General features: G+C 42.6%; 1 protein-coding gene across 1 annotated transcript; it reads right to left on the reverse strand.

The window, feature by feature from the left end:
- Window positions 1-573: 573 nt before the first annotated feature.
- On the reverse strand, window positions 574-24,158 carry lrp13b (low-density lipoprotein receptor related-protein 13 b). The gene is made up of 51 exons (XM_086186634.1): window positions 24,019-24,158; window positions 23,130-23,255; window positions 22,518-22,757; window positions 22,251-22,364; window positions 22,056-22,175; window positions 21,694-21,819; window positions 20,543-20,746; window positions 19,598-19,763; window positions 19,279-19,447; window positions 18,985-19,207; window positions 18,667-18,786; window positions 18,188-18,406; window positions 17,804-18,112; window positions 17,455-17,673; window positions 17,178-17,324; window positions 16,527-16,775; window positions 16,227-16,448; window positions 15,837-16,085; window positions 15,461-15,682; window positions 15,084-15,332; window positions 14,698-14,910; window positions 14,049-14,297; window positions 13,675-13,896; window positions 13,298-13,546; window positions 12,912-13,124; window positions 12,050-12,298; window positions 11,691-11,900; window positions 11,331-11,597; window positions 10,930-11,145; window positions 10,358-10,540; window positions 10,047-10,169; window positions 9,379-9,546; window positions 9,068-9,283; window positions 8,760-8,989; window positions 8,521-8,650; window positions 8,262-8,452; window positions 7,981-8,167; window positions 7,383-7,595; window positions 7,071-7,254; window positions 6,800-7,001; window positions 6,459-6,623; window positions 5,682-5,918; window positions 5,368-5,595; window positions 5,036-5,170; window positions 4,530-4,731; window positions 4,317-4,442; window positions 3,868-3,975; window positions 2,247-2,483; window positions 1,284-1,593; window positions 967-1,063; window positions 574-784 (listed from the first exon to the last, which is right to left on the reverse strand). The coding sequence occupies exons 1-51, from the start codon at window positions 24,074-24,076 to the stop codon at window positions 719-721; spliced, it is 9,777 nt and encodes a 3,258-aa protein (XP_086042760.1). The 5' UTR covers window positions 24,077-24,158; the 3' UTR covers window positions 574-718.
- Between the last annotated feature and the right edge of the window lie 1,055 nt (window positions 24,159-25,213).

Consider the following 25,213-nt stretch of genomic DNA (forward strand, 5'->3'; position numbering starts at 1 on the left):
CTGTAGTCGAAACTAAAAGATTGAACTGCTTAAAAGCATGCGAGACTTTGGGCAGTCATTCAATGAAGCATGAGATTCCTGACTTTGCAGCACATTGAGGGAATTATAGCTGTGAAAAAGAAAAAAAAAAAGAAACATACAGGTACCAAAGGGCCTCATCTGTCTATGGTGTGTAAATGCAGACTACATGTGAAACTGGAATACTCAAAAGGTTGAAACTGTTGAAAGCTTGAAGGGTTATTTAAAAAAAATAAAGAGCACAAAAAATTTGATACGCTGAAAATTTCATCGGAGATTTGTCAAACTTCCCTCCTGAAATGATGAGCTGGCCAATCACTGAAGGGTTCTGCAGGGATCCTCTTTAGGGCAGGAGGTTAGTCTCATTTCCAGTTGCCTGTTTTTCAGTCATCCAGGAACAACAGAATGAGAATAAAAACTCCCCCATCTTGCTGATTTATTTTGGATCCTATTAAGTGGTTGACTTGAATTTTGACCCCCGTTGGGGACAGTGCAGTATAAACGCCACTACAACACACGATTACAATGAACAGATGTCACCATTTGAAGGATCATCAACACACCGACTTCATGGGTTGAAGATTAATAATTTAGTCTCTGGTTGTTTTATTGCATGAATATATTGATCATCAACATGCTGAAACTGGCCATTTGCTAAAACACTGATCTGACAGGTGGAATCATCAGCCAGCTGATGTGTCTATGTGAGCTGAAGGCTCTTTAACGCTAGCGAGGGGTTCCTCACATCTACTGGGGACTCCAGTTCCTGGGGGAAATGGGAAAGAAAATGCACATTTTAATAGCTAATCTGTTGACAACCTGAACACTGATAACTGTGAAAACACGACAGAGGTTCATCAATCAGGCATTTGTCCAAAATACCACTTAAATATTTAGATTCTCATTTTTTAATTCTAACTTGCCAACTGAAGCACGACAGGGTTTTACCTCACAGTCTGAATCGTACTGTTCACAGGGCAGGCCCATGTTGGCCATGAGAGTCTCTTTCTCCATTGACCTGCTTCTGAGCGACACCCAGGCTCTCCTGTTGAAGCAAGACAGTCACACACCAAGTACAAGATGAACCAGACTGTTTGCGCCCTAACAACACAGCAACTGGATTTAAAGTTGAGTTTCTCCTTCATTGCTCACAGCGTCAACAAGTTAAATTAGCTTTAATTCTCACGCTGGCTGGATGCCTCTCATTTTAAAGCACATCCCCTGGAGCCAAAGAGCAAACAGCAGCACACTACATCACAGTCTACCTTTTAGCGAAGATGAAAGCAGCACCCATTAACACAGCAACGAGGCAGAAGACCCCAAGGATCGCCGCTGCATGGCTTCCTCCAGCTTCTTTCTCTTGACAAAACTGTCCTTTGTATCCAGCGACACACTGGCAGCGATTGGCTTTTCCGTCTCTGATGCAGTCGCCATGATTGTTGCAATACTGGCGATTGCATAATGTGGAGCCTTGACCTGAGACAACTGCGTCCTTCTGGGTATTTGAGGGGGGAGACTGGTGGAGGCGGCCATCACTGACCCTGGTCCCCAAAGAATCCAAGTTGTTACCTTGACCTGAAAAGAGTCTGTAAGTGACTATGCACAATAAAATGTGGTACATCATACAAAAATGCACAAATAATATTAATAATCATTATTATGATGTATCAATATGTTAGATAGCAACAGACTTCAGTGAAATACAGGTGTCCTTTTGCATAACTCCTCTTTCAGGTGGGAACACTTAAGAGTTGAACATTTGAGAGTTCTAGAACAGCTCGTCTTGTGATGAAGGAATCAGGGTTGCTCATGTAATCACATTTTCTCAACTAGTGAGAGGCTCTACCTCTACGTTGCTGTACTACTTTATACTTTGACCTTAAAATCAGGAAATACTGGTGGGAAAAAAAAGGCTCTATGGTAACCATAACAGTCCGAACATTTGTAAATTATTCAGGTTTTAATTTAATCTTGTAGTCCGCCTATAGGTTCACAAGGCAAAGTTATTCTGTTTGGTAATTCAGGTTTTACTGATGAGAACAAAAATGAATACATCTGATTCAAAATGTGATCAACTTCCTGATAATTCTAAATAATTCAACAGTAGCAGGTTTAAGATCACCATGAACACTGATCAATATACATGACCAGTGACAAATTCCTGGATTTAGTTCACAACAAAGTCAGCATTTAATACCATTTCTCAGTTTTTCTGTCCAACTACTCACACTCCTGTTCATCAGACTGGTCCGGACAGTCCACTTGTCCGTCACAGAACTTGCTGCTGGCAAGACACCTGCTACCATCACTGCAGGTTTCCTCTCCAGTAGGACAGGAGAGGACAGGGAGGCAGTGAGTGGCATTGGCACTGTAGAACCCCCGGCCACATCTACATGCGCGACCTCCTGGGAAAGGCAGGCATAGATGCATGCACCCCCCGTTGTTGTTGGAGCAAATATTGGTGCCTGGAGGAAGTGAGTACAAGGCAATAGCAACTTTAAAAACCATAAAACCTAGTTTTGAGGGAGGGTTCAGAAATGATCAATCTGCTGTAGCCTGCAGCGGACAAACTGAAATGTTAGAGATAGTAGTGGTAGTCGGTCCTTTAGAGTGAGAGGGCAGAAACTTGAAAACATCATTCCTTGGTAAACAAAGCTATGAGTTGGTTTGAACTCTACATTAAGTAGAGGGACACTGACAGCACAGACCAAATATTTCCATTGAAGTAAAGAAAATATTAATAACTTGGAAGATGCGTGAAGAATACGATACACCAACCAACACGGTTGAGCACCCATGAAGGGGGAAATTAATCAAAACTGTTTCACAGCAATCGCTACGTCAAACCTCTGGCCTGAAGCAGCAGTGTGTGCACCATTGCAGGATTATTTTACTGAATCTTTGTGTGGTTGCTAGTTTCCCTGGAGTTGGTAGAGGAACAGAAACGAAGCACGTTTTACTCAAAATGATTCCTGTGTCGTGGATAAACAAGCTCACCCCTTTGGTAGGCAGTACATCTGTAATGACAGCCTGGCAGCATTCGTGTCCTTCACTGCTAAAATGTGGGTGAGTGCTACAGTTGTCACATACACAATTATGAAAGAGCACTGAGCCTGGGATGGGTGTGAATCAGGACCTCTACTGTACTACTGCCGTGAAAGTGTTATAATTTCCTGTAATTCATCAGATAGTTTCGGAAAGAATGTTAAGTGTAAAGTTTTAGCATCTGTAGTCAAAGGTTGCCAGTAACTTTGTGCTGTGGATTCTCACAGCTCAGGTGTGGTTTTGCAGATCTCATTCATAGGTGGGATCTTTTAACATCCATCGGTGCTACATGCCCAGGTTCTTAGGAGACCCAAACAAATTACGGAAGTATGTGATGATGCATGTCATTCCTTTGGACCTTGAAGACTATTGTACCATCCAGCGGCATCTAGTGGGGAAATCTGAGATTGCAACACCTCAAATCACTCCTCTCTCTGACAGGACATTGTCTTGACTGAAAGCACCAACATAAAATTGTACAGTTATGCTTCTTCTGACAACAAGCCTTAAATCTGTACACATTTATATTCATTCCATGTTTAAAGCCTTGCCTAATCTGGAGATGTTCGAAAGAGCAGCTTCAAGCCCAACTTTAACGAAGCAATAAAACCTGATCATCTCATTAAGTAAAAGTCAGTTTTATGAAGAGTAGGGAGATTTAGCTTAAAGTCATGCCAGTTGCCTTTCCCCATGATGGCTGGTGACCAGTCTGCTACACCCACATAGGACTCCTTGCTTTTCTTTAGTCTTTGCTCAACAGAACAGCTGCCTGTGCCTCTGCTGCTGAGTGTTACAGACACCTACCTGCCTGGCTGCCGTTGCTGTAGGCTTTGACTTCTATCAAGCTGGTTTTTGTCTCAAACCACAGCTGTTTCGGCTGGAGGCCATCACTGAACCACAGTTTGGTTACATCTGGGGGGGCACACAAACAAGCCAGAGTATAACCAAAACAATTCATTCCCAAAAACAAACAAATTCCTGCTCGAGTCTGACATTATGGAAAACAGTTGTTAGGAACAAATTCCATGACACTGATGATCATGTCACGAGGAAAGAAAGCTTCAAATGTATTAAAGACCAAAGCGCTTCAGTTTGAACTGCAGTACACTTCAGTTATGAGGAGCAAGTCAAAGTCAACTGCCATCATGAAAGTAACCTCCAAATAGGTTTGACAGCATTGGACCTAGAACCTTTGATTTACCAAATAAATTTTAATTTATGCAGCACAATATTGATTAGTAGTGTAAAAACACCTTTGTCCAGGGTGATCCAGAGGAGCATGTTCTCAGTATGCGTGAAAGACATCAGCAGACCTGCCCCCGTTTTATACTCTTTATAGCCTGATCCATCCACTCCAATAGAGCTGATCACTCCTTCACCTGAGGAGACAGAGAGAGGGATAGTAATCAATAAAAGAGTAATCAATAAGTAGTAAACAATAGAGTATTTCAGACTAAATTCCTCACTTGTGTCAGCCCAGTAGATTTTGGTTCCCTTGTTGGCAAAGACCAGTGAGGTGGGGATGCTGGATCTCCTCCACAGCACAGCTTTGTTACGGCCATCCATCCAGGCGCAGTTCACCTCTGTCTGGCTCTTACTACCTGCCACAACTATGGCTGTGTAGCACAGTCGGCTGGACGGGGGATGAAGGGCTATGGATAGAGTTCCCTGAAGGACAAATATGAGAAATTGCTGGCAGTGATAACAGAAGTTTGGATAGTACATTTTCTGCATTTTAATGCATCAGAGATTTTTCGGCTGACTGTGGGTCTTTCTGCATCCAAAAGACACAAACATCATGCAGGAAGGAAAAACATCTATTGGAGTACTTAAACTAATTTCAGCCATGTATATTTAGCTTGAGGCTATTGATGCACCACAGCCACAAACTACCAACAGCTCAACTGCATCATTTGATATGAAACATCTTTATGCAGCTTTATGCCCTGTAAGTAAACTGAGCCCAGGTTACCATCAGTGATCCCTGCAGCAGGGAGGTGGTGTAGCCATGATGGCGGGAGGTCACGTGGAGATCAGGCTGACTTGTGCTGCTCCAGTAGAGGTTGGAGGTCGCCCAGTCGACTGCCAGAGCCGTGACAGAATCATTCTTGAGGATCGGTGAGACACAGATGCATTTATGAAACCAAACTTTAATGTGTTTTATGAAATTGGTAAAATCAATACTACTATAGCTGGGTTGCATGATTGCAATAAATGACTAAAACTCACCCAATAAAAAAACAAAAACAAAATGTGTATTAAACACCATCTGTGTGCTTACTTCCTTGAGAAGTACTCTGATACCTTCAGATGAAGTATTTGTCCAGCAGGTGTCAGTGCCTGTCTTGACTTGGAGCTGCTAAGCTTCAGCACATCTACAGATCCTTGCCCCCTATCAGCCACATACATGGACAGTCCTCGGATGGACACATCCAGCCCAGACGCCTCAATTGCCCCAGGAAGAGTTAACATCCGTCCGTTTGGTATTCTTTTCAATGCAACTCCATCATGATGAATGGAGGACAAATGAATCTACAAGTCAACAAACAAGTTTAACGAGAGAACAGAAAATCAGGACAGTGATTCACAAGCATCAGGCAGAAAGGAAACAAGTTCACCTGATAGACAGTTGTATGGGACAGAAGGAGAATGAAAGTCCATTCCAAAGGCTGAGAGCAGGTGATTTTGTCCTTGTTAAGTAGCAGTCCCTTTGGGCATCGACAAATTGCTGTAGGCTCTTTGACACTTGTAGTTCCTGACTGGCCCCTTTTAGCTGGGGCCAGGAGGCAGAGATGGGAGCAGCGCAGCTGGTCACAGGGGTTGGATACAGCTGGCTGGGAGAGGGCATGCATCAACTGCAGCAAGAGGACATCCACATATTAAGGCTCATAGTTGTTAAGTGTAACAGGAGTTAATCCAGGTGCCAGTATGAAAATTCACAGCAGCATTGTAGAGAAGTAAACAGGAAAAGGGCACATGAAGACTAAACTCAGATCTGTTGCAGGCCTGCATAATGGGCAAATAATGCTGATACAGCAGAAATATGCCAATGTGGCATCATCCAAAAACACAGATCATACATTCCCCGTCAGTGAGTCGCACATCATTGAAACTTGCATTTCAATGATTATTTCATTTGTAGGGCACAATAATGTTACATACTGATAAAATTGCAAAAATGAAATGTAAGATGAAGGCACAAGCCTGTACACCTGCAGGGTGGTTTTAGTATAACAGCGCTGACATAGGTATCAGATTTGGCTCCGTTAACAGTCAAAACTGGAATTGGGATCATGACCTGCAGTAGATACTCATGGTTACAGCCCACATCTAAATTTTCTTAAAAAAGAAAATTGCAGCTATTTCTGCACAATTTGATGATGGAAATCACTCACTTTAAGTCCAAATGGTTGTCCTGGTCTCTTCAGAAGAACCTTCTGATTCTTTCCAGTGGTTTTGTCAGCTGAGCGGATGGTTCTTCTCTTGGTGTCAGACCAGAAAACACGATCATTGAAGACTGCCACAGAGAAAGGGCTTGGAGTTTCAGCTAACTGGAGGATCTAGTAAGAAATTGATTCAACCATCAAAGACCAAGAATAAGGTTTATAAGCTTTAAAAACACATTTACACTGAAATATTGTGAAAGCCAACACATTTAATGTAGGCATGAGTATTTGAAAACCATCTCATACCATTTTCATCCATTTCACTGCAATCCTTCATCAACTGAATTTACCCTGATGTTGTCTCCATCCAGAGAGGCTGAGCCAATGCAGCGCAGCTTCTCATCAGCCCAGTACACCCTGTTGTCCAGGAGGTCAAAGGCCAAACTCACAGGCCAGCTCAAGCCACTGCTCACCACCACAGTCCTCTTGGAACCGTCCATCCCAGAGCGCTCGATCTGAGGAGTGCTGCCAATCTCAGACCACAACATCAACCTGAAAATGATAAATGTGAACCAGGAAATGATTCAGGAGAGCGTAAACTTGGAGGTCTGGGTACCATACCCTCTGTGTGGCAGCAGGACCAGAGAGCTGGGCTGCTCCAGATCTTCACCCAGGACCACGGCGTAATCCTGAGATCTCACGACAGAATCACTGAGCTGCACTGCCCGAATCTGGCCCACCAATCCATCCACCCAGTACAGGTTTTTACCAACCCAGTCAACCGCAATGAAATCAGACTTGACTCCTGCAATGAGATTTCACTTCAATCCTGGTAATTAAGGCCATAGTCCAGGACACATTTTGTGGAGCGTCTTAAATCAATCATAACTTCTTTGAGTTCATTTTATCATTTACCATCTGAAACAACTGTACCTTTTATGAGAGTCCCTTTGTTGTCTGACTTTGTCATGTCAGCCCAGCGGATGCTCTGGTAGTCAGGACTCAGCCAGTAAACTCGCTGCTGAGCCCAATCGTAGTCCAGTGAGAAGACGGGTCGATTGACCGAGGAGAGAAGACGTAAGGTGCCGCTGTGAACTCCCAGAAGAAGCAGTTCTGACTGCACTGATGCTAGAAGCAGCGGCTCATCTAGGTGGAAACATGAAGATTAAAAATAGAATGATTCTCATATAATATATATGTTTACAATTTACGCAATTCAGGAGAAATAAGCCGTTTAAAAAAAAAAAAACTTATCCACCACGATACAGCATTTGTGTGCAGGGAACGAACACACTGCTTACTAATTCAAGCTGCTTATTATTTCATGATCATTTCAATGTAAGTAAATTACAGCAAGGGTTTAACAGCTTGTGGAAAGAATGTTTCATGCCATGTTAGCAGACAACACACCCAGAAAACTAGTCTCTACTCCCAAGTCATAAATATGCCTATGTTGTGTATTTGTTAGCCAAAACAGGTCAAACTGATAAGTTGATTTCCTTTTGCAAAATTACAGGGAAAGCTCACGTACCTTTTGTCTTACAACTTTTGTTGTCTGGCTCCAAATAGAAGCCAGGGTGACAATGACACGTGTAGGAACCAAGGGTGTTGAGGCAATAGTGTTTGCAGATGGCATGCTGCAGTAAATTGCACTCGTCAACATCCACACAGGTCACCCCCCTGAAATGTGGAGTGAACCCTGCAGTACAGTAACACTTCTGGAAAGAAAAGGTCATTTTCAAGCATCAGTGAGTTTCACCTTTTACTTAACACAAAAATAACCAGTCGCTCATCTCCTGTGTCCTTACTGACCGGTCCATTTGGAGTGCTGACACAGTGATGGTCACACCTCGGTGGTGTACTTGAGCAGTTGCGTATAGTGCATCCAGCACCTTCGTCTGAACTGTCAACACAGTTGGTGAAGCCATTGCACACCAGTCCTGGGTCCACACACTCACCACTGCCACACTGGTACAGGTGAGGAGGACATTTTCTTTGGCTGCCTGTGAAAGCAGAAGATTCATTACTCTCAAACTCACTCTGCCATACTATTTCTGCTAAACTTCCCTACATTTATCCTCGTCCATGCCATTGTGACAGTCCTCCTTCCCGTCACATCTCCAGGACAGAGGGATGCACTGGCTGCTGCCTCCACACTGCCACTGGTGTTCTCCACACTTTACTGGTGTCGTCATGCAGTTCTGGATACACATAAGACAGTTCAAATTTCTCCCAAATGACCAACCCATACAAGCTACAATCAGAGGATAGCATCACAAAATGTTGGGTCTTAGTTCATCTCACTCTCACCTTTTCATCCGAGCCGTCTCTGCAGTCCTCCTCACCGTCACACAGCCACTCTCTCTGCAGGCACTCATGGCTGTGTGGACATTGATGCTGAGTCGGGCAGCGTGGGGGTCGTGTGCAGTCCAGCTCATCGGAGCGGTCACCACAGTCAGCATATCCGTCACATCTCAGAGCCTCCGAAATGCACTGACCGCTAGCACAGCGAAACTGGTTAATCGCGCAAGCCACCAAACCTGGTAAGTGGGAAACCAAATTGTGTGTTTTATCCGATTTTTTTCTATAATGTGGCAAGTTGCGATAAAGTCACTCACCACACTTTTCCTCATCTGACCCATCAGAGCAGTCTCTCTCGCCATCACACAGGAAGGTGTCTGGTATACAGCGCGTGTTATTATCACAGAGCTCATGGCAGCCCTCGCTCAGACTCGCACAGTTCAGCTCATCGGATTGGTCCCGGCAGTCGTTCTGTCCGTCACACACTTGTGTCTGTTTGATGCATCTATTCCCATGAGAACATTGGAACTCATCTGGGTAGGAACAGAAACACCTTAAAATATGGAAATCCATTTCTTGGTATTCAACATTTTTTTTTTTTTTACAAAGCTAAAATCAGTAAACAAACCTGCTTTGCATTGAGCAGCACATCCCTCTTCATCGGATCCATCCGGGCAGTCTTTCTCTCCGTCACACACATGGCTGTACATGACACACTCCAGGCCATCGTTACATGGCTTGAAACCTTTGCGGCACCTTAGAGGGGCTGACCTGGTACTGAGCGTATTGGTGGAGGCTTGACAAAGACACACCATGCATTTAATGGGTTACAACACATCCAGCTTAGATTTTCAGCAGGTCTCAGGATGGAGACAAAGAATGTTTTGGAAGCAGAAGAACAGCTGTCAGTCGCAAGTTAAATATTCACTCAGCCTCAATTCATTTAAAAAAAAAAAAAAAAAATCAGGGGAATCCATCTCCCCTTTGAGGCAGAGACCCGCTCAATGGAGTATGAAATCTTGAGTGAGTTCTCCATTTTTAAGATTTTCTACTGACATGGCTCAAAATGTGCATCTAAATTTATTTAGTGAAATATGGTGAGTGTGGTATTTTGGTGTGGGTGCTATGGTCAGGTGCCAAGGTTGTTAGGGGTTGCTATGGGGCGTAAGGGGCTTGTTAGGGGGGCTTGTTAGGGTGTACACATCAATTGTGTTGGGATAAAGCGTACATCTATCAATGCTGTCAAAAATGTGTTTATTTCTTGAGTTTTGTTCATGGTTTTCTTTAGTGGCTTACAGGGAGCGGTAGATTCAGCTGATTGACATTGCCTCTCATCTGAGCTGTCTGGACAGTGAGCACGTCCATCACACACTTCCTTCCTTGGGATGCACTTTCTCCGGTCACTGCACAAGAAATCAGCTAAAGTCCCAAGAGAGAAAAGAGTGGATATGAGGAATGAGGAGCACAGCAGTAATATAACAGAATAAACCACTGAAAAAAACTACCATGAAGCCACTGAGAAACTTGCCAGGAGCAAGTGTATGCTACCATTAGCTTGAGTATCCTGCCGTTCTCTTTGCCTCCTGGTCACTATGATGCTCACTTACCTGGGTTTTTACACTCAACTACACAGCCCTCCTCATCAAAAGCATAAGGGCAGTCTCTTTGTCCATCACATAGCTGATTTTGAGAGATACACAGTGATGAACCTGGACAAAGAACTGAGGGAGTGATGCAAGTGGATGCAGGAGTAACGGTGATGAGCTCAGTTGTTGCAGGTGTTACTAGGCCTGGAAGGGAGGAGAAACAGTTAGGGTGTCAGTGCTTTCACAGCCCAGCATGAAGTCCTTTGTTTTTACACTGGTGAAGTTTATTTAGGCACTTGTAAAAGTGGGAAGCAATTGGTTTGGGCTATGCCAGAGTACAATCAGTCTGAGACCATCTCTGCCAAGGAAACTATTTTGTGATTTGATTACAATTACTGATCACCCCAACCAAATTGCAGGAGGTGAACCAAATGCAGAGGATTATATTTAAAAAAAAACAAAACAACTTAGTCACAGAAGAGAGAATTAATAAATCAACCTATGCAAGTCCTAATTATGCATAACCCCAAAAGCCATGAGACATGGAGTGGTGGTAAGAACACGGTATCTTGACAATGATCCTGATGACTTACCGCAGCCCTCCTCGTCCGACCCATCCGGGCAGTCTCTCTCACCATCACACAGGAATGTCTTTGGGATGCAACGGCTGTCATCAGCACAGTGATGCTCACAGCTCTTGGTCTGTTTCAAGCAGCGCAGCTCATCAGATCGGTCCTGACACTGTGCTCTCCCATCACAGACTTGAGCATCTGGGATGCACATCTTTCCATGAGTGCACTGAAATTCACCTGGGTTGTAGTACATATGAAAGTACAGTAAAACAAATTTCAATTAAGTGTCAAGTAGACAGGAGTTCATATTTTCCATTTCTAGATCCCTCAATGTTTTACAATGTAAATATATTTGTACTGCTCTTTAAAAAGCGATACAATATTGATGGGACTTAATATCTTTTTATGTACAGTAAAACAACCTCGTTTACAGGTTTCTTGGCATCCCTGTTCATCAGATCCATCCAGACAGTCGTCCTCTCCATCACACACGTGGCTGTATAAAACACATTCCTTGCCATCATCGCATGGCTTTGAGCCAAGACGACACTTGAGGCCGTTTGTCTGAGGTGGAGGCGGAGCAACACTGGGACAGCCGACCTCATCTGATCCATCAAGGCAGTGAGATCGGCCATCACACACCAGGCTCTTTGAGACACAGCTCCGCCGGTCCTTGCAGAGAAAGTCACCTATGGAGGCAGTATTTAACAAAACAATTAAAAATCCCACAAAAATATAACTCAAATATGCTATTGTGGTTGAGATCAGAATGTTTCTTCTACCAGAAGGGCATGTTTTCACACAGTTCTCATCAGATCCATCAGGACAGTCTTTTATTCCATCACATAGTTGTTTTGGGAGGACACACAAAGAGGAACCTGAGCACAGAACTGAGGGGCTGGTGCAGGAGGGCTTGGTAGTGGGTGGAATTGTGAGTTGAACAGATGGAAGGGATTCATTTGACCTGAGGCTTTCTGCAGTAGTGGCAGCATCTAAAAGTTGATAAAAAAATAAGCATTAATGTATCCAAAGTTCATTTTAAAAGTATTGTCATGCAATTACAACTCAAGAGTTTGACTTTGTTTCTTTACCTCTGCCTCACTGCAGTCATCTAGGAATGTACCATATCCAGGCTACTCACCACATCCCTCTTCATCCGATCCATCCTGACAGTCTCTCTCTCCATCACACACATGACTGAAGAGCACACATTCAGACCCATCCTGACACAGTCTGGAGCCCATGCGACACTTCAGGGTGTTCGTCCGAGGTGCAGGAGGAGCTACACTGGGACAGTCGACTTCGTCTGATCCATCGTAGCAGTCTGAGCGCCCGTCACACACCAGACTCTTTGCAACGCAGCTCCTACGGTCTTTGCAGCGGAAGTCAGCTATGGAAGGTAAAGTGGAGGCCTGAGTAAAGGTTTACCATATTCGCACGCTGCCTTTTGTCCAAGGGTTGCAGTGATGGTCTGTGTCAGATTACAATCAAATGCATTTAATCACAATGTGAGGTGACGACTACGACATTCCCAGCCCATTATGTAGGGCAGTCCCTGTAAGAGCTGCCATGGTTTGCCAAGTCACAAAAACTCTGGCTAAGCTTTGAATTTGATCAAGAGTTCTCACAATGATCAAAACTTCTGACTGCTTAAAATCCCTCATAAACATGTCCTAACTATTCAACAGAAACCGGAGTTCTCACAGACCCCAGACACAGACGGATACACCAAAGACCTCAAATGCAGTGCAGGACTTCCCTGAGGTGTACACACTTGCACACAGCAAGTATGATGTTGATCAGATTAATAGTTGATGAAGTCAGAGACATCCAGTCATACTAAGAGATGTCTTGGATGTACTTCCAATGTATACCAGGAGTAGAAAATATATATTTGAAAGTCTATTGTATTAACAACAATAGAATCAAAATACTATATAATGATAAATTACTGAATGTTACACTTGCCTATCAAGCATTCTTGCGAAATACTGATGACTTACTCTTATAAGGGCATCTTTCCACACAGTTCTCATCAGATCCACCAGGACAATCTCTCTTTCCATCACACATCTGAGTTGATTTGATGCATACAGAAGAACCTGGGCACAGAACTGAGGGGCTGGTGCAGGAGGGCTTGCTGGGACGTGGATTCTTGGGTTCGATGGATGGAGGAGATTCATTTGACCTGAGGCTTTCTGGAGTACTGGCAGCATCTAAAAGTTGATAAAACTAAGCATTAAAGTGTCCAAAGTTTCATTTTAAAAGCACTGCCATGTATTTACAATTAAGAACGGCTTGGCACAAGATTTGCATTTCATCATATTCCATTTCTTTACCTCTGCCTCACTGCAGTCATCTAGGAATGTACCATCTCCAGGCTACTCACCACATCCCTCTTCATCCGATCCATCCTGACAGTCTCTCTCTCCATCACACACATGACTGAAGAGCACACATTCAGACCCATCCTGACACAGTCTGGAGCCCATGCGACACTTCAGGGTGTTTGTCCGAGGTGCAGGAGGAGCTACACTGGGACAGTCGACTTCGTCTGATCCATCGTAGCAGTCTGAGCGCCCGTCACACACCAGACTCTTCGCAACGCAGCTCCTACGGTCTTTGCAGCGGAAGTCAGCTATGGAAGGTAAAATAGTCAAAGGGCATGACATACTCACATTTGTTTTAAAAGAATGAATAATCCCAAAAAAGAGGAAGGGGCTTTGATTTCATCAAGCATCTTTGTGACATATTGTAATGACTTACTCTTATAAGGGCATCTTTCCACACAGTTCTCATCAGATCCATCAGGACAATCTCTCTTTCCATCACACATCTGAGCTGATTTGATGCATACAGAAGAACCTGGGCACAGAACTGAGGGGCTGGTGCAGGAGGGCTTGCTGAGAGGTTGAGTAGAGGGTTCCACAGGCGAAGGAGATTGATTTAAGAGGGAATTTTCTGAAACACTGGTAGCCTCTGCAACATCTAGAAATATTACGACTTCGGTCAAGCAGTGAAGTTGAGCTCTGACTTTTAAAAAGTTAAGGTTACTATTCTAAGATTGCTATTCTATCATGAGTATGACATTATGTTTCTCTGCAAAGCAAATTATTTTTGAAAAATCTGAGAAAACCCACCACATCCCTCTTCATCCGATCCATCCTGACAGTCTCTCTCTCCATCACACACATGACTGAAGAGCACACATTCAGACCCATCCTGACACAGTCTGGAGCCCATGCGACACTTCAGGGTGTTTGTCCGAGGTGCAGGAGGAGCTACACTGGGACAGTCGACTTCGTCTGATCCATCGTAGCAGTCTGAGCGCCCGTCACACACTAGATTCTTCGCAACGCAGCTCCTACGGTCTTTGCAGCGGAAGTCAGCTATGGAAGGTAAAGTATTTTTGGTGGCCTGAGTAAAGGTTTACCACATTAGCGCGTTGCCTTTTGTCCGAGGGTTGCAGTGATGGTCTGTGTCAGACCACAAACTATCAAATGCATTTCATCACAATGATACATCCAAGACCTCAAATGCAGTGCAGGACTTCCCTGAGGTGTACACACATGCACACAGCAAGTTTGATGTTGATCAGATTGATAGTTGATGAAGTCAGAGACATCCAGTCATACTAAGAGATGTCTTAGATGTACTTCCAATGAGTAGAAAATATATATTTGAAAGTCTATTGTATTAACAACAATAGAATCAAAATACTATATAATGATAAATTACTGAATGTTACACTTGCCTATCAAGCATTCTTGTGAAATACTGATGACTTACTCTTATAAGGGCATCTTTCCACACAGTTCTCATCAGATCCACCAGGACAATCTCTCTTTCCATCACACATCTGAGTTGATTTGATGCATACAGAAGAACCTGGGCACAGAACTGAGGGGCTGGTGCAGGAGGGCTTGCTGGGACGTGGATTCTTGGGTTCAATGGATGGAGGAGATTCATTTGACCTGAGGCTTTCTGGAGTACTGGCAGCATCTAAAAGTTGATAAAACTAAGCATTAAAGTGTCCAAAGTTTCATTTTAAAAGCACTGCCATGTATTTACAATTAAGAACGGCTTGGCACAAGATTTGCATTTCATCATATTCCATTTCTTTACCTCTGCCTCACTGCAGTCATCTAGGAATGTACCATCTCCAGGCTACTCACCACATCCCTCTTCATCCGATCCATCCTGACAGTCTCTCTCTCCATCACACACATGACTGAAGAGCACACATTCAGACCCATCCTGACACAGTCTGGAGCCCATGCGACACTTCAGGGTGTTTGTCCGAGGTGCAGGAGGAGCTACACTGGGACAGTCGACTTCGTCTGATCCATCGTAGCAGTCTGAGCGCCCGTCACACACCAGACTCTTCGCAACGCAGCTCCTACGGTCTTTGCAGCGGAAGTCAGCTATGGAAGGTAAAATATTTAAAGGGCATGACATACTCACATTTGTTTTAAAAGAATGAATAATCCCAAAAAAGAGGAAGGGGCTTTGATTTCATCAAGCATCTTTGTGACATATTGTAATGACTTACTCTTATAAGGGCATCTTTCCACACAGTTCTCATCAGATCCATCAGGACAATCTCTCTTTCCATCACACATCTGAGCTGATTTGATGCATACAGAAGAACCTGGGCACAGAACTGAGGGGCTGGTGCAGGAGGGCTTGCTGGGAGGTTGAGTAGAGGGTTCCACAGGCGAAGGAGATTGATTTAAGAGGGAATTTTCTGAAACACTGGTAGCCTCTGCAACATCTAGAAATATTACGACTTCGGTCAAGCAGTGAAGTTGAGCTCTGACTTTTAAAAAGTTAAGGTTACTATTCTAAGATTGCTATTCTATCATCAGTATGACATTATGTTTCTCTGCAAAGCAAATAATTTTTGAAAGAAATCTGAGAAAACCCACCACATCCCTCTTCATCCGATCCATCCTGACAGTCTCTCTCTCCATCACACACATGACTGAAGAGCACACATTCAGACCCATCCTGACACAGTCTGGAGCCCATGCGACACTTCAGGGTGTTTGTCCGAGGTGCAGGAGGAGCTGCACTGGGACAGTCGACTTCGTCTGATCCATCGTAGCAGTCTGAGCGCCCGTCACACACTAGATTCTTCGCAACACACCTACGAAGGTCCTTGCAGTGAAAATCGCCTGGGATGAAATTATGGAGAAATAAATTTAGCTTTCCCTCGTTTAAACCACCACAGATTAATCCAATCAGTACATGAATGAGTTGTCGATGGTAAAGCAGAGACACATTTTGAACTCAAACAAAAAAAATTGTAGCCTCACTTTTTGAGGGACATCTTTTCACGCAGTTGCTTTCATCATAGCCATCAGGGCAGTCTTTTCGTCCATCACAGAGCTGATTTGGAGAAATGCAGAGGTGAACAGAGGAACGAGGACAGCGAACAGAGGGGCTGATGCACACCGGTGGAGTTGAGGCAGGAGTTGTTGTAGTGGGCAGATTTTTGTCATTTGATTTTAGTTGATTCACAGCCTGTTCAATGGAATCTAGAGGATGTGAATCACATTCAATTGTTAGTTATTGTTAGCAGTGATATTTATGAGATTATGTTGGTCCAAACTCACCACATCTCTGTTCATCAGATCCATCCAGACAGTCGTCCTCTCCATCACACACGTGGCTGTATAAAACACATTCCTTGCCATCATCGCATGGCTTTGAGCCAAGACGACACTTGAGGACACTCGTCTTAGGTGGAGGCGGAGCAACACTGGGACAGCCGAACTCATCTGATCCATCAAGGCAGTGAGATCGGCCATCACACACCAGGCTCTTTGAGACACAGCTCCGCTGGTCCTTGCATTTGAAATCCTCTAAAAAGTTAGCATGTGAATTCCTATTAGTACAGGGAAGGGTTTGTGGAATCAGAATCTCTATTTGCCAAGTACCTTAAAAATGTACTCCGAATTTGATTTGGTGTTTGCACATATGATGTATATGACAACAAATGACAAAACTTCAAAGAAAAATGATCAGACATGAACCTAATTTGACGAAAAGAAGCATGGCACTTGTGAAATCAATACAGTTAACAATGACCCTGACAGCTTGAAACTCAAGAGTCAGGCACACCACGGTAAATCATTCTGACACCGAAAGCTGGAACTATAGAAGCTTTTCTTTAATTTTAAAATCACGGAGCATTTCAAAGTTAAACTTTACATTAAAAATCCATTTTTTTTAACTAAAGTGGATTTTTTTTTTGAAGACGTTACCTTCAGATGGACAAGCTTGAACACAAAAATCCTCATCATCTCCTTCAGGACAGTCTCTTTTCCCATCACACAGCTGGGTTTGAGAGACGCAGACTGACGTGTGCTTGCACAGTACAGACAGTTCATTGCAGACTGGAATACTTGGTACTATGATGGAAATTAAAAAAAATAAATAAATAATCAAAATTCATTGAAAAGTTAAGTGACTTTCATCTGAAAGTCTTTTCTCAGACCACTATGAACCAGTATCTGTCTTATACAACAGGTGAAAGCTGACCTGTACGGATGTCACTGAGAGCAGCCATCACACTGAGCACATGGCCTCTCACAGTCACATCTTGGATGGGGCTCCCGTCTCGCCAATCCCACAGAGTCATGACATCATCAGAGAGGGACAATAAGAAAGGCTCAAAGGCACCTATGACTGAGCCTGAAATGTTCCATCTTCTTCCAGCTTGGTGTTTTCTCTCTTGCAGGAGACTCAGTGTTGTCAGGCCTGTGAAGGGGAGGAGAACCAGACCACGAGGGCTTTTTGGTGTGACCAATAGTAGTTCTGCTTCACTGCTGCGTTCCCAGTGAGTCATAGCTAACTAGAGGTTAGACAGGAAACTAAGGAAGAAACCAACCTGCCCTTTTTGAGATCCACAGAAGGCTTCCAGCCCGGAGGTCAAAAGCAATGGTCCCTTGGACTTGTCCTGCCAAGTGCAGCAGCTCTTTTGCCTCACCTCCTCTTATGCTCATGAAGAGGATTCGCTTCTCCTCCAGCCAGATGATCCTACCCCTCAGCCAGTCCAGGTAAAGGTCTCCAATCTCCTTTGTTGTGCGATACAGCTGCTGGGGTTTACGACTGTTTGCTTTGGTGGCACCAATGGTTGTTTGGTCACATGACACCCAGTAAATGTTCCCACTTCTTTGGTCCACCTTTATGAGACAAACTGGAAACAAACAAAAAAATTATAAATCTGTTAATCCACAGCCAAAAAAATAAGAATAATAATTTTTTCATTTACCTGGTAAGGGTGTTGTTACTGGCTCAGTCTTGACCTGAGCAAGACTGGTACGTTGAATGTGACCTGTTTGGTTAGCCCAGTACAGCCAGTCTTGGTACCAGTCCAGATCAAATGACAGGATGCCATCATTGGCGGTGAAGAGCTGGGTTTCTGTGGACTGTCTGCCTTTAAACTCCAACAGATTGATATTTCTGATGGTGGCATATAAAAACCTTGGATCTGTGGGACAGAAACAGTTTGATATATTCATTGAGCCGTCACATCACCGAAAACACAACACATCGAGTCCATGATGGCAACAGGAAATATCTTTGATAGCCAAGGTTTATACGAGTCTCGTGAACTAGGATTTTAGAATTAAACGTTAAACATCAGTAGGATAAGAAATTAGGATTTTAGAAGACTGAAGCAATAAACATGGTGAAAAATGTGCTAAACATATTTGACTGACATTAAAGGTGAATTGGTCCAATACCTACATTCACACTTCCCATCTAGCAGCAGTACTTTGGAGCTTGGACAGGTGCAAGTGAATCCGACAGGGTTTCCTTTGGTTAGCAGGCAAATCTGACATGGAGTCTTGGTACATGCTGAAGTACCTGATGGATGACAAAACATTTAAAAAACATGAGTGAGTTTTTCATAAGGAACTCTTAACAATTAAAGTATTAGACTATTAAGATTTTAAAAATTCACTTTCTATAAAACTTAATGACATCACAAAAGGCTGTGCAGTGTAAATTTGATCATTAGGATAAGAAATAAACATCGTGTGGATTACCACTATTCCTGAGTACCTCGAGGCTGCTGCAGCTCATGATAAACCGTTAAGACTGGTGATGTGGATTTCCAGATAAACTTCCTCTGGCTTAGCTGTTTCTGTGGGACCTTCCACAGTCCTTTGTCATCCCCCCAGTAGAAGGAGCCCTCAAACACAGCCAGACCCACCGCTGGTCCCCTGTTAAACAGTCCTGTGAAGGAGTAGCGGCCAGTCCCGTCCACCTTCACCGTCTCTACAGACTGAATAAAATATATTGCGATGCGTAACATCACAGTGGCTCTGTTTGCTTCTCTGATACACATTTGCTCACCTTCTTGAAGTCACTGATCCAGTATAGCCTCCTGGCACCCACATCTGCTGTGAGGCAGCGGGCAGACTGAGCAGTGAGTACGGTCACAGAGCTTCTGTCTGACCCATCCATCCAGGACCTCTCGATTGTCACCCTGTCACCGGAGCCTTCATTGATCCAAAACATCAAGCTGCAACACAGACCAGAGAGTCTCAACATTTCCTTTACTTCTGCATTCATGTGTGGAGATTGGCAGTTGAATTGAAACTAGCAGTTTAAAGCCAGTCGCATCCATCCATTTTAAAAATGATTTTAAAACAGGAATATACAGCTAGCATACCTCTCCACGGGTAGAAGCACCAAGTCTGATGGGCTAATATTTTTGCTCAGCACAGAAGTGAAACTTCCATCATCTGCTTGCACGGAGATTGATTGTGTCCTCTGATTGGTCCAAAAAAGGTTTCCATTCAGCCAGTCACAAGCTAGACCTTTGATTCCAGGTTCTCCTGTTTGAGGTTTAGGGAGAGAAGGTTGAAAGTTCATTCTTGACTATGAAGAGAAAGGCTGACTTTACTTAATATAAAAAGGAACTGAATCTGAAGATATGGACATTGGTTTTATGTACAGCAATGAAAAATATTAAACATCAATACTGCAATATTTTGAGATTCAATAGCAAAATCACCACCTAATATGATATTCCAATTAAAGGAGCTGGTTTTCTAAACACATGCACTGTTTCATCTCAGCAGTACTTTTTGCCTTTAAGGGGTATTTTCCTCCAGCAAGACATGACTTATTCATGGATCTATTATCTTGTATATACTACTTTGCATATATTATCACAACAGAACTGCTGCATATGGTAACTTAGATTGAATATCCACATCTGAAAGTGCCTGGGAGAGAAAGGACCATGATACAATAAAAGGAAAATAAGAGTAGCAATCTAAAAGATATATAAGAAGCTCAAACAGAGCCACTGCCGAATAAAAATGGTTTTAAAGATCCATTTTAAAGCCCCTCACATAAAAGGTTAAGCTGGTTGTAGTATCAGGACATAAGGGGAAAAATTAAAATAACGCCCGGAGCAAAGTGGAGTTCCTATCTTAATTTTAAAGCCAATGTGGACAAGAAGATATAAAAATTCAAAGAAAATAATCATGACAACAGAACAAATGAGCAAAGTAAAGTTTTTCATTTTTAGCTCATCAGCGGCAATAAGATGTCTTCTATTTCTTTTACATCAACATCATGGAAAGACCCATTACTTGGTCTGACTCACCAGTATAGATAATCCAGCTCTGCCGCCCAGTACTTTTGGAAATCCTGCCCTTGCTGTCAGCCCAGTAGTACCAGCCTCGGGCGATGTCAAAGGTCAAGGCCACAGGCTCAGATTTCAGAGTCTGGGAAACCTCAAACTGTTTTGACTTCACATTCAGCAGCCCGATGGATTCCCTCTGTACTGTCAGCAGTCTGGTGGTGTTGCCTGGATACATGTAGAGATGCAGAGAGAAGTTTTGCCACATTAATTAACAGCATGGCTGAGATTGGAGTAAATTCTACTTCACCAATTCAAGAACCCTCCATCATTGGCATTACCTTACAGCACATTTCAAGAAGAAAGTTGGTCCTCCTTATTTGATGAAGAGTTACCAAGGACAACAGTTTCATGACAAAGATCTAAAGCGATTCCTTTTTGATGTAAACGGCTTGATTCTTTGATCTCCCTCTGATGTAACTGAACAACTTCTTGCTTTTGTTTAAGTACAATCACAACAAAGGAGTCTTTTGTCCAAGTGCCCCTCATGATCTTTGTTGATGGGTTTGATCGTTTGAGGAAATGAAACTAAATCCAGGTTCAAGTCACAGTTAATCTGACGACTAGACTTGTTCTAGCATGTAGGCCAGAGCATCGAACCCACTGATTCTTTTGGAACAGCAGTTTCCATGCAACCAAAGATTCACATAAACATGAACACAGTGATGGAAAGTAAGTTTTTATATTCAAGTACAATGTTTCTGGATCTGTACTTCTAGCATTTGCATCCGTTTTGTATTTTACTTTTACTTCCCCAAACTTAGAATACCTCGAAATATTGTAGCATTTTAGCCCACTAGATTCATCTGAATCCATCAGTTCCTCGTTACATTGATCAGAGATTTTGCCAAGAGAACATGGTCAAATCTGATAAAAAAAAAAGTGTACTTTGCAGCTTTAAACGTACCAAACGTCAAACTTCAAAGATGACAATGTCAGACCAGCACAACTGGAACACACACCACTTAAACATAACCTTTACGTGGCAGTGGTTGTATGACTGTACCTTCCCAAGCATCAGAACACATAAACACCATGTGCACTGTGTACTTTGATACTTAAGCAAACTCAATGTTAAAATGCTTCTGTGCTTGTCCCAGGACCCGCTTGATTACCTGGAGCTAGACATGTAGAGCCTCCATTCTGCATGAAACCCTCTCTGCAGTGGCAGTAGTACGATCCAACAGTGTTGGTGCAGTGATGGTCACATGGACCAAAAGGCTGGGTACACTCATCCAAATCTGTAGGGAGGGGGCACTTTAAACTTCAGATTTAGTGCATCAAAAACAAAATAATGCAGCTGGGGAACTAATACATTCCAGGATTCTTACAGGAAAGGGTGGAGGAGTTCAGTACTGCTGTCCTGCAAAATTGTGAAGGTCTTAAATATGAAAACCCATCCCAGATTACTTGGGGCTTTATTTGGTACAATCCACTGTTTTTTTATGTGATGCAGTCAAGATCACGACCAACTCACCATTGCAGACTGCTCCATTGGCAGCAAGCTTATATCCATCATGACAGGCACACAAAGCTCCCCATGGTTCATCTACACATACGTGGCTGCAGCCACCATTGTTCGTGGAGCAGCTTCGACCTGCAGGAGGAACAAAATGAAGGATCAGCTCAGTGTAACAGTAATCTTGAGAAGCTTAAGAGGACTCTAACGTACCGCAGGTTATGGGTTCATCGCTACTGTCAGAGCAGTGAACCTTCCCGTCACACCTCTCTTCTGCAGACAGGCATATCTCCTCAGGACACCGTATCCCATCTTCAGCGCATGAAGCTGGAAAGGAGAGAATCGGCACCTCAGGCACATTTTTCCTCATGTGCAAAAAAAGGTGATCACAACCACAGTATCAAACTCCGGAACATGACATAACCAATATTTGGAGGGATAGATTTGTACTTTAATGTGGTAGATGGCATTCTAACTCACCACAGTCTTCTTCATCAGAGTTGTCCACGCAGTCGTTCTGTCCATTACAGCGAAGCTCCTTAGAGATACACACGCGGTTGAGGCAGACCCAGTCAGAGTCCAGACAGTCGTCTGTGACTGTACAGTTCTCCTCGTCTGAACCAGTTGGACACTGATTTTGTCCATCACACCGAGCTGAAGCGTCAACACAACCAACAGAGTCCACACAGGGAAACTGACCTGGGGGACATTCAGGGGAGCCTGGGGGGGGACGGGGACGACAAAATGATATTTTCGAAATTTTTAACTTGAGCATAATTTATTCTTTAGAATGTTTTTATTTCCCCTTTTGGTGAGAACACTGAAAACAAGTTTAAAAAAAAAAAGATGCAATGAAAATCAAACAGCAACAAGGCATCTGATATTTTTAAACACAATTACAGTAATGTTAAAGGGTATAAATCATTAACTCTTTATGGTGAAATACTCCAGTTTTTAAAATATGGAATACAAATGTATCCGCTCAAAATAAAGCTGTTAACAGGGGGGAAAAAAAAGGAAGTTAAAAAAAAACCCACTAATGTTGTCATATAAAGAACACCTTTCCACCCAAAAGCAACAAGTATATTGTACCACTGCAGTCCATCTCGTCAGATCCGTCCAGACAGTCTCCACTTCCATCACATCTCCAGACATTAGGGATGCACTTTCCATCATCACACTGCCACTGACCTTCTTGAAGGCATCCTAAAACCTGACCTGAAACACACACACACACACAATGTAAAAATGACATGAAGGCTTAGAAAAACTGACACTAGAGTAATCAAAGTCACAGAATTCTTCTGTATGTCTAAAAATGGTCCCCTTGATTGTGACATGCTGATTTCTCCAGTCATGCTAACAGTACCAACACAATTTCAGGGCAACATAACATTTGAAAGGCAAGTAAATGGATACAGGTTAGCAGCACTTGACATTTGAACATTAATAGCAAACCACACAGAACCACATATGCTGATCAAATCTCAGATCTGTCAGAAAGGGTGTCCACAAAATCTCAACAAATTAGGTTTGTTTGAGGCTGGGTTGTTACTAGTGATCAATATACTGGACCCAGTGCTGATGTGGCCTATTGAATTTTATTAGCAACAGCTGGATTAGAAGTTCCTCATCAGGACAAACAGGCATTAGTGACCTGGGCCCCAGAGTTAGCTAAAACAACTGCATTATCATTTTGGCCCAGCCTGGTTGGTGTTCAAGATGCAAGAAACTGATAATGTAACTTAAAAAATAAATGAGAAGTCTCGGAAGAAGGCGTTAATAATGCAAATTAAGTTTAACAAACTATAATTGGATAAAGAAGAAGAATGTCAGCCTTCATTCAAACCTGGCCGCCATTTTGTCTCCTTCATGTTTAGATGTTTTTTTAAAGGTACAAACGTCCCTCGACACAGCACCATTAAGCTTTAGTTCTAAGCAACAAAAAAAAAAAAAAATGAACATGAGAAAAAGTGGTTACCTCTGCAAAAATTAAGACTTGACCAAAACACCAAACAAATGAGCATGTGTAAGTTCATGTCGGGCCGGCTGTCTGGACTAATGGCGTCAGGTGGGAGGACAGCCTTTAAAAAGGCTCGGCGGCTGCACGTGCGACGGTGGACGGCTTCCTGTCTCCTCCAGGGATCAACAAGAACAAAATGAAGAAATACAAATAAATGAATAAATAATCTATCTGTCCACGGCGTTGTCAAATGCGACCCTGACTTATACAGCTCATTTATTTATTTATAAAATAAGAATTAAATTTTACAGTGGCTAAAAGGATGAATAAATAAAAGCGAAGGAGTAAACAAATAAGTAAACAAGCGTGATTAAAAAGCATTTTCGGACCTCAGTGTCGTCACATGTAGCCGTGACCAGGGGGCTAAAAATAATGGTAACAAAAGAAGCAAATAAATAAATAAATAATACGTGGCTTTATAATATTTTATGACCTAAGCGTAGTCAAATGTGGCCAATATTTTTTTAATGAAAACAAATATTTAAATAAATTAAAATAGGATGAAATGACAGCTGATGATAATGATTCTTCAATAGATTTTATCTAAAAAAAAAAAGATTTTAAAAAATTGACAAATCTTTTTTTAATCTTTTTTTTAGATAAAATCTATTGAAGAATCATTATCTTAAAAAAAAAATTTTAAAAATTGACAAATCTGCCTTTTTTTCCAAACTTCAGGTTAAAGTCCACCAAAACTACAAGAAGTTCATCAAATACAAGTTCAAAAACAAAAGCGTGTTTGATGTACTAAAGTACTTTCAATGAACGAGAGCGATTCAAAAGCAAATGCACAATTTATATCGTGTTTTTTTCTGTCTTTTCTTTCTTTCTTTCTTTTTTCTTCTTTCTAAAAACGCTCATCAAACAGAAATCAAGCTTGGAAGTTTTTCTTCTGAGCTCGAGTGAACGACCAATCAGCTCATGATGTCCCTTTGATGCTGCTGTCAGTTATGATGATGATTCAGCTGAAGTGATGTCGATGGAATGGCCCGATTTGGTCATCGTTACAACTTACTTGTAGATGGATTTGTAAAATATATATATATATATATATATATATATATATATATATATATATATATATATGTGTGTGTGTGTGTGTGTGTGTATATATATGTATATATATATATATATATATGTGTGTGTGTGTGTG

This window comes from Aulostomus chinensis, chromosome 19 (genome assembly GCF_037954235.1).
Source record: "Aulostomus chinensis isolate RoL2024-O1b breed Wild chromosome 19, RoL_Achi_v1.0, whole genome shotgun sequence".
Taxonomy (NCBI): Eukaryota; Metazoa; Chordata; class Actinopteri; order Syngnathiformes; family Aulostomidae; genus Aulostomus; species Aulostomus chinensis.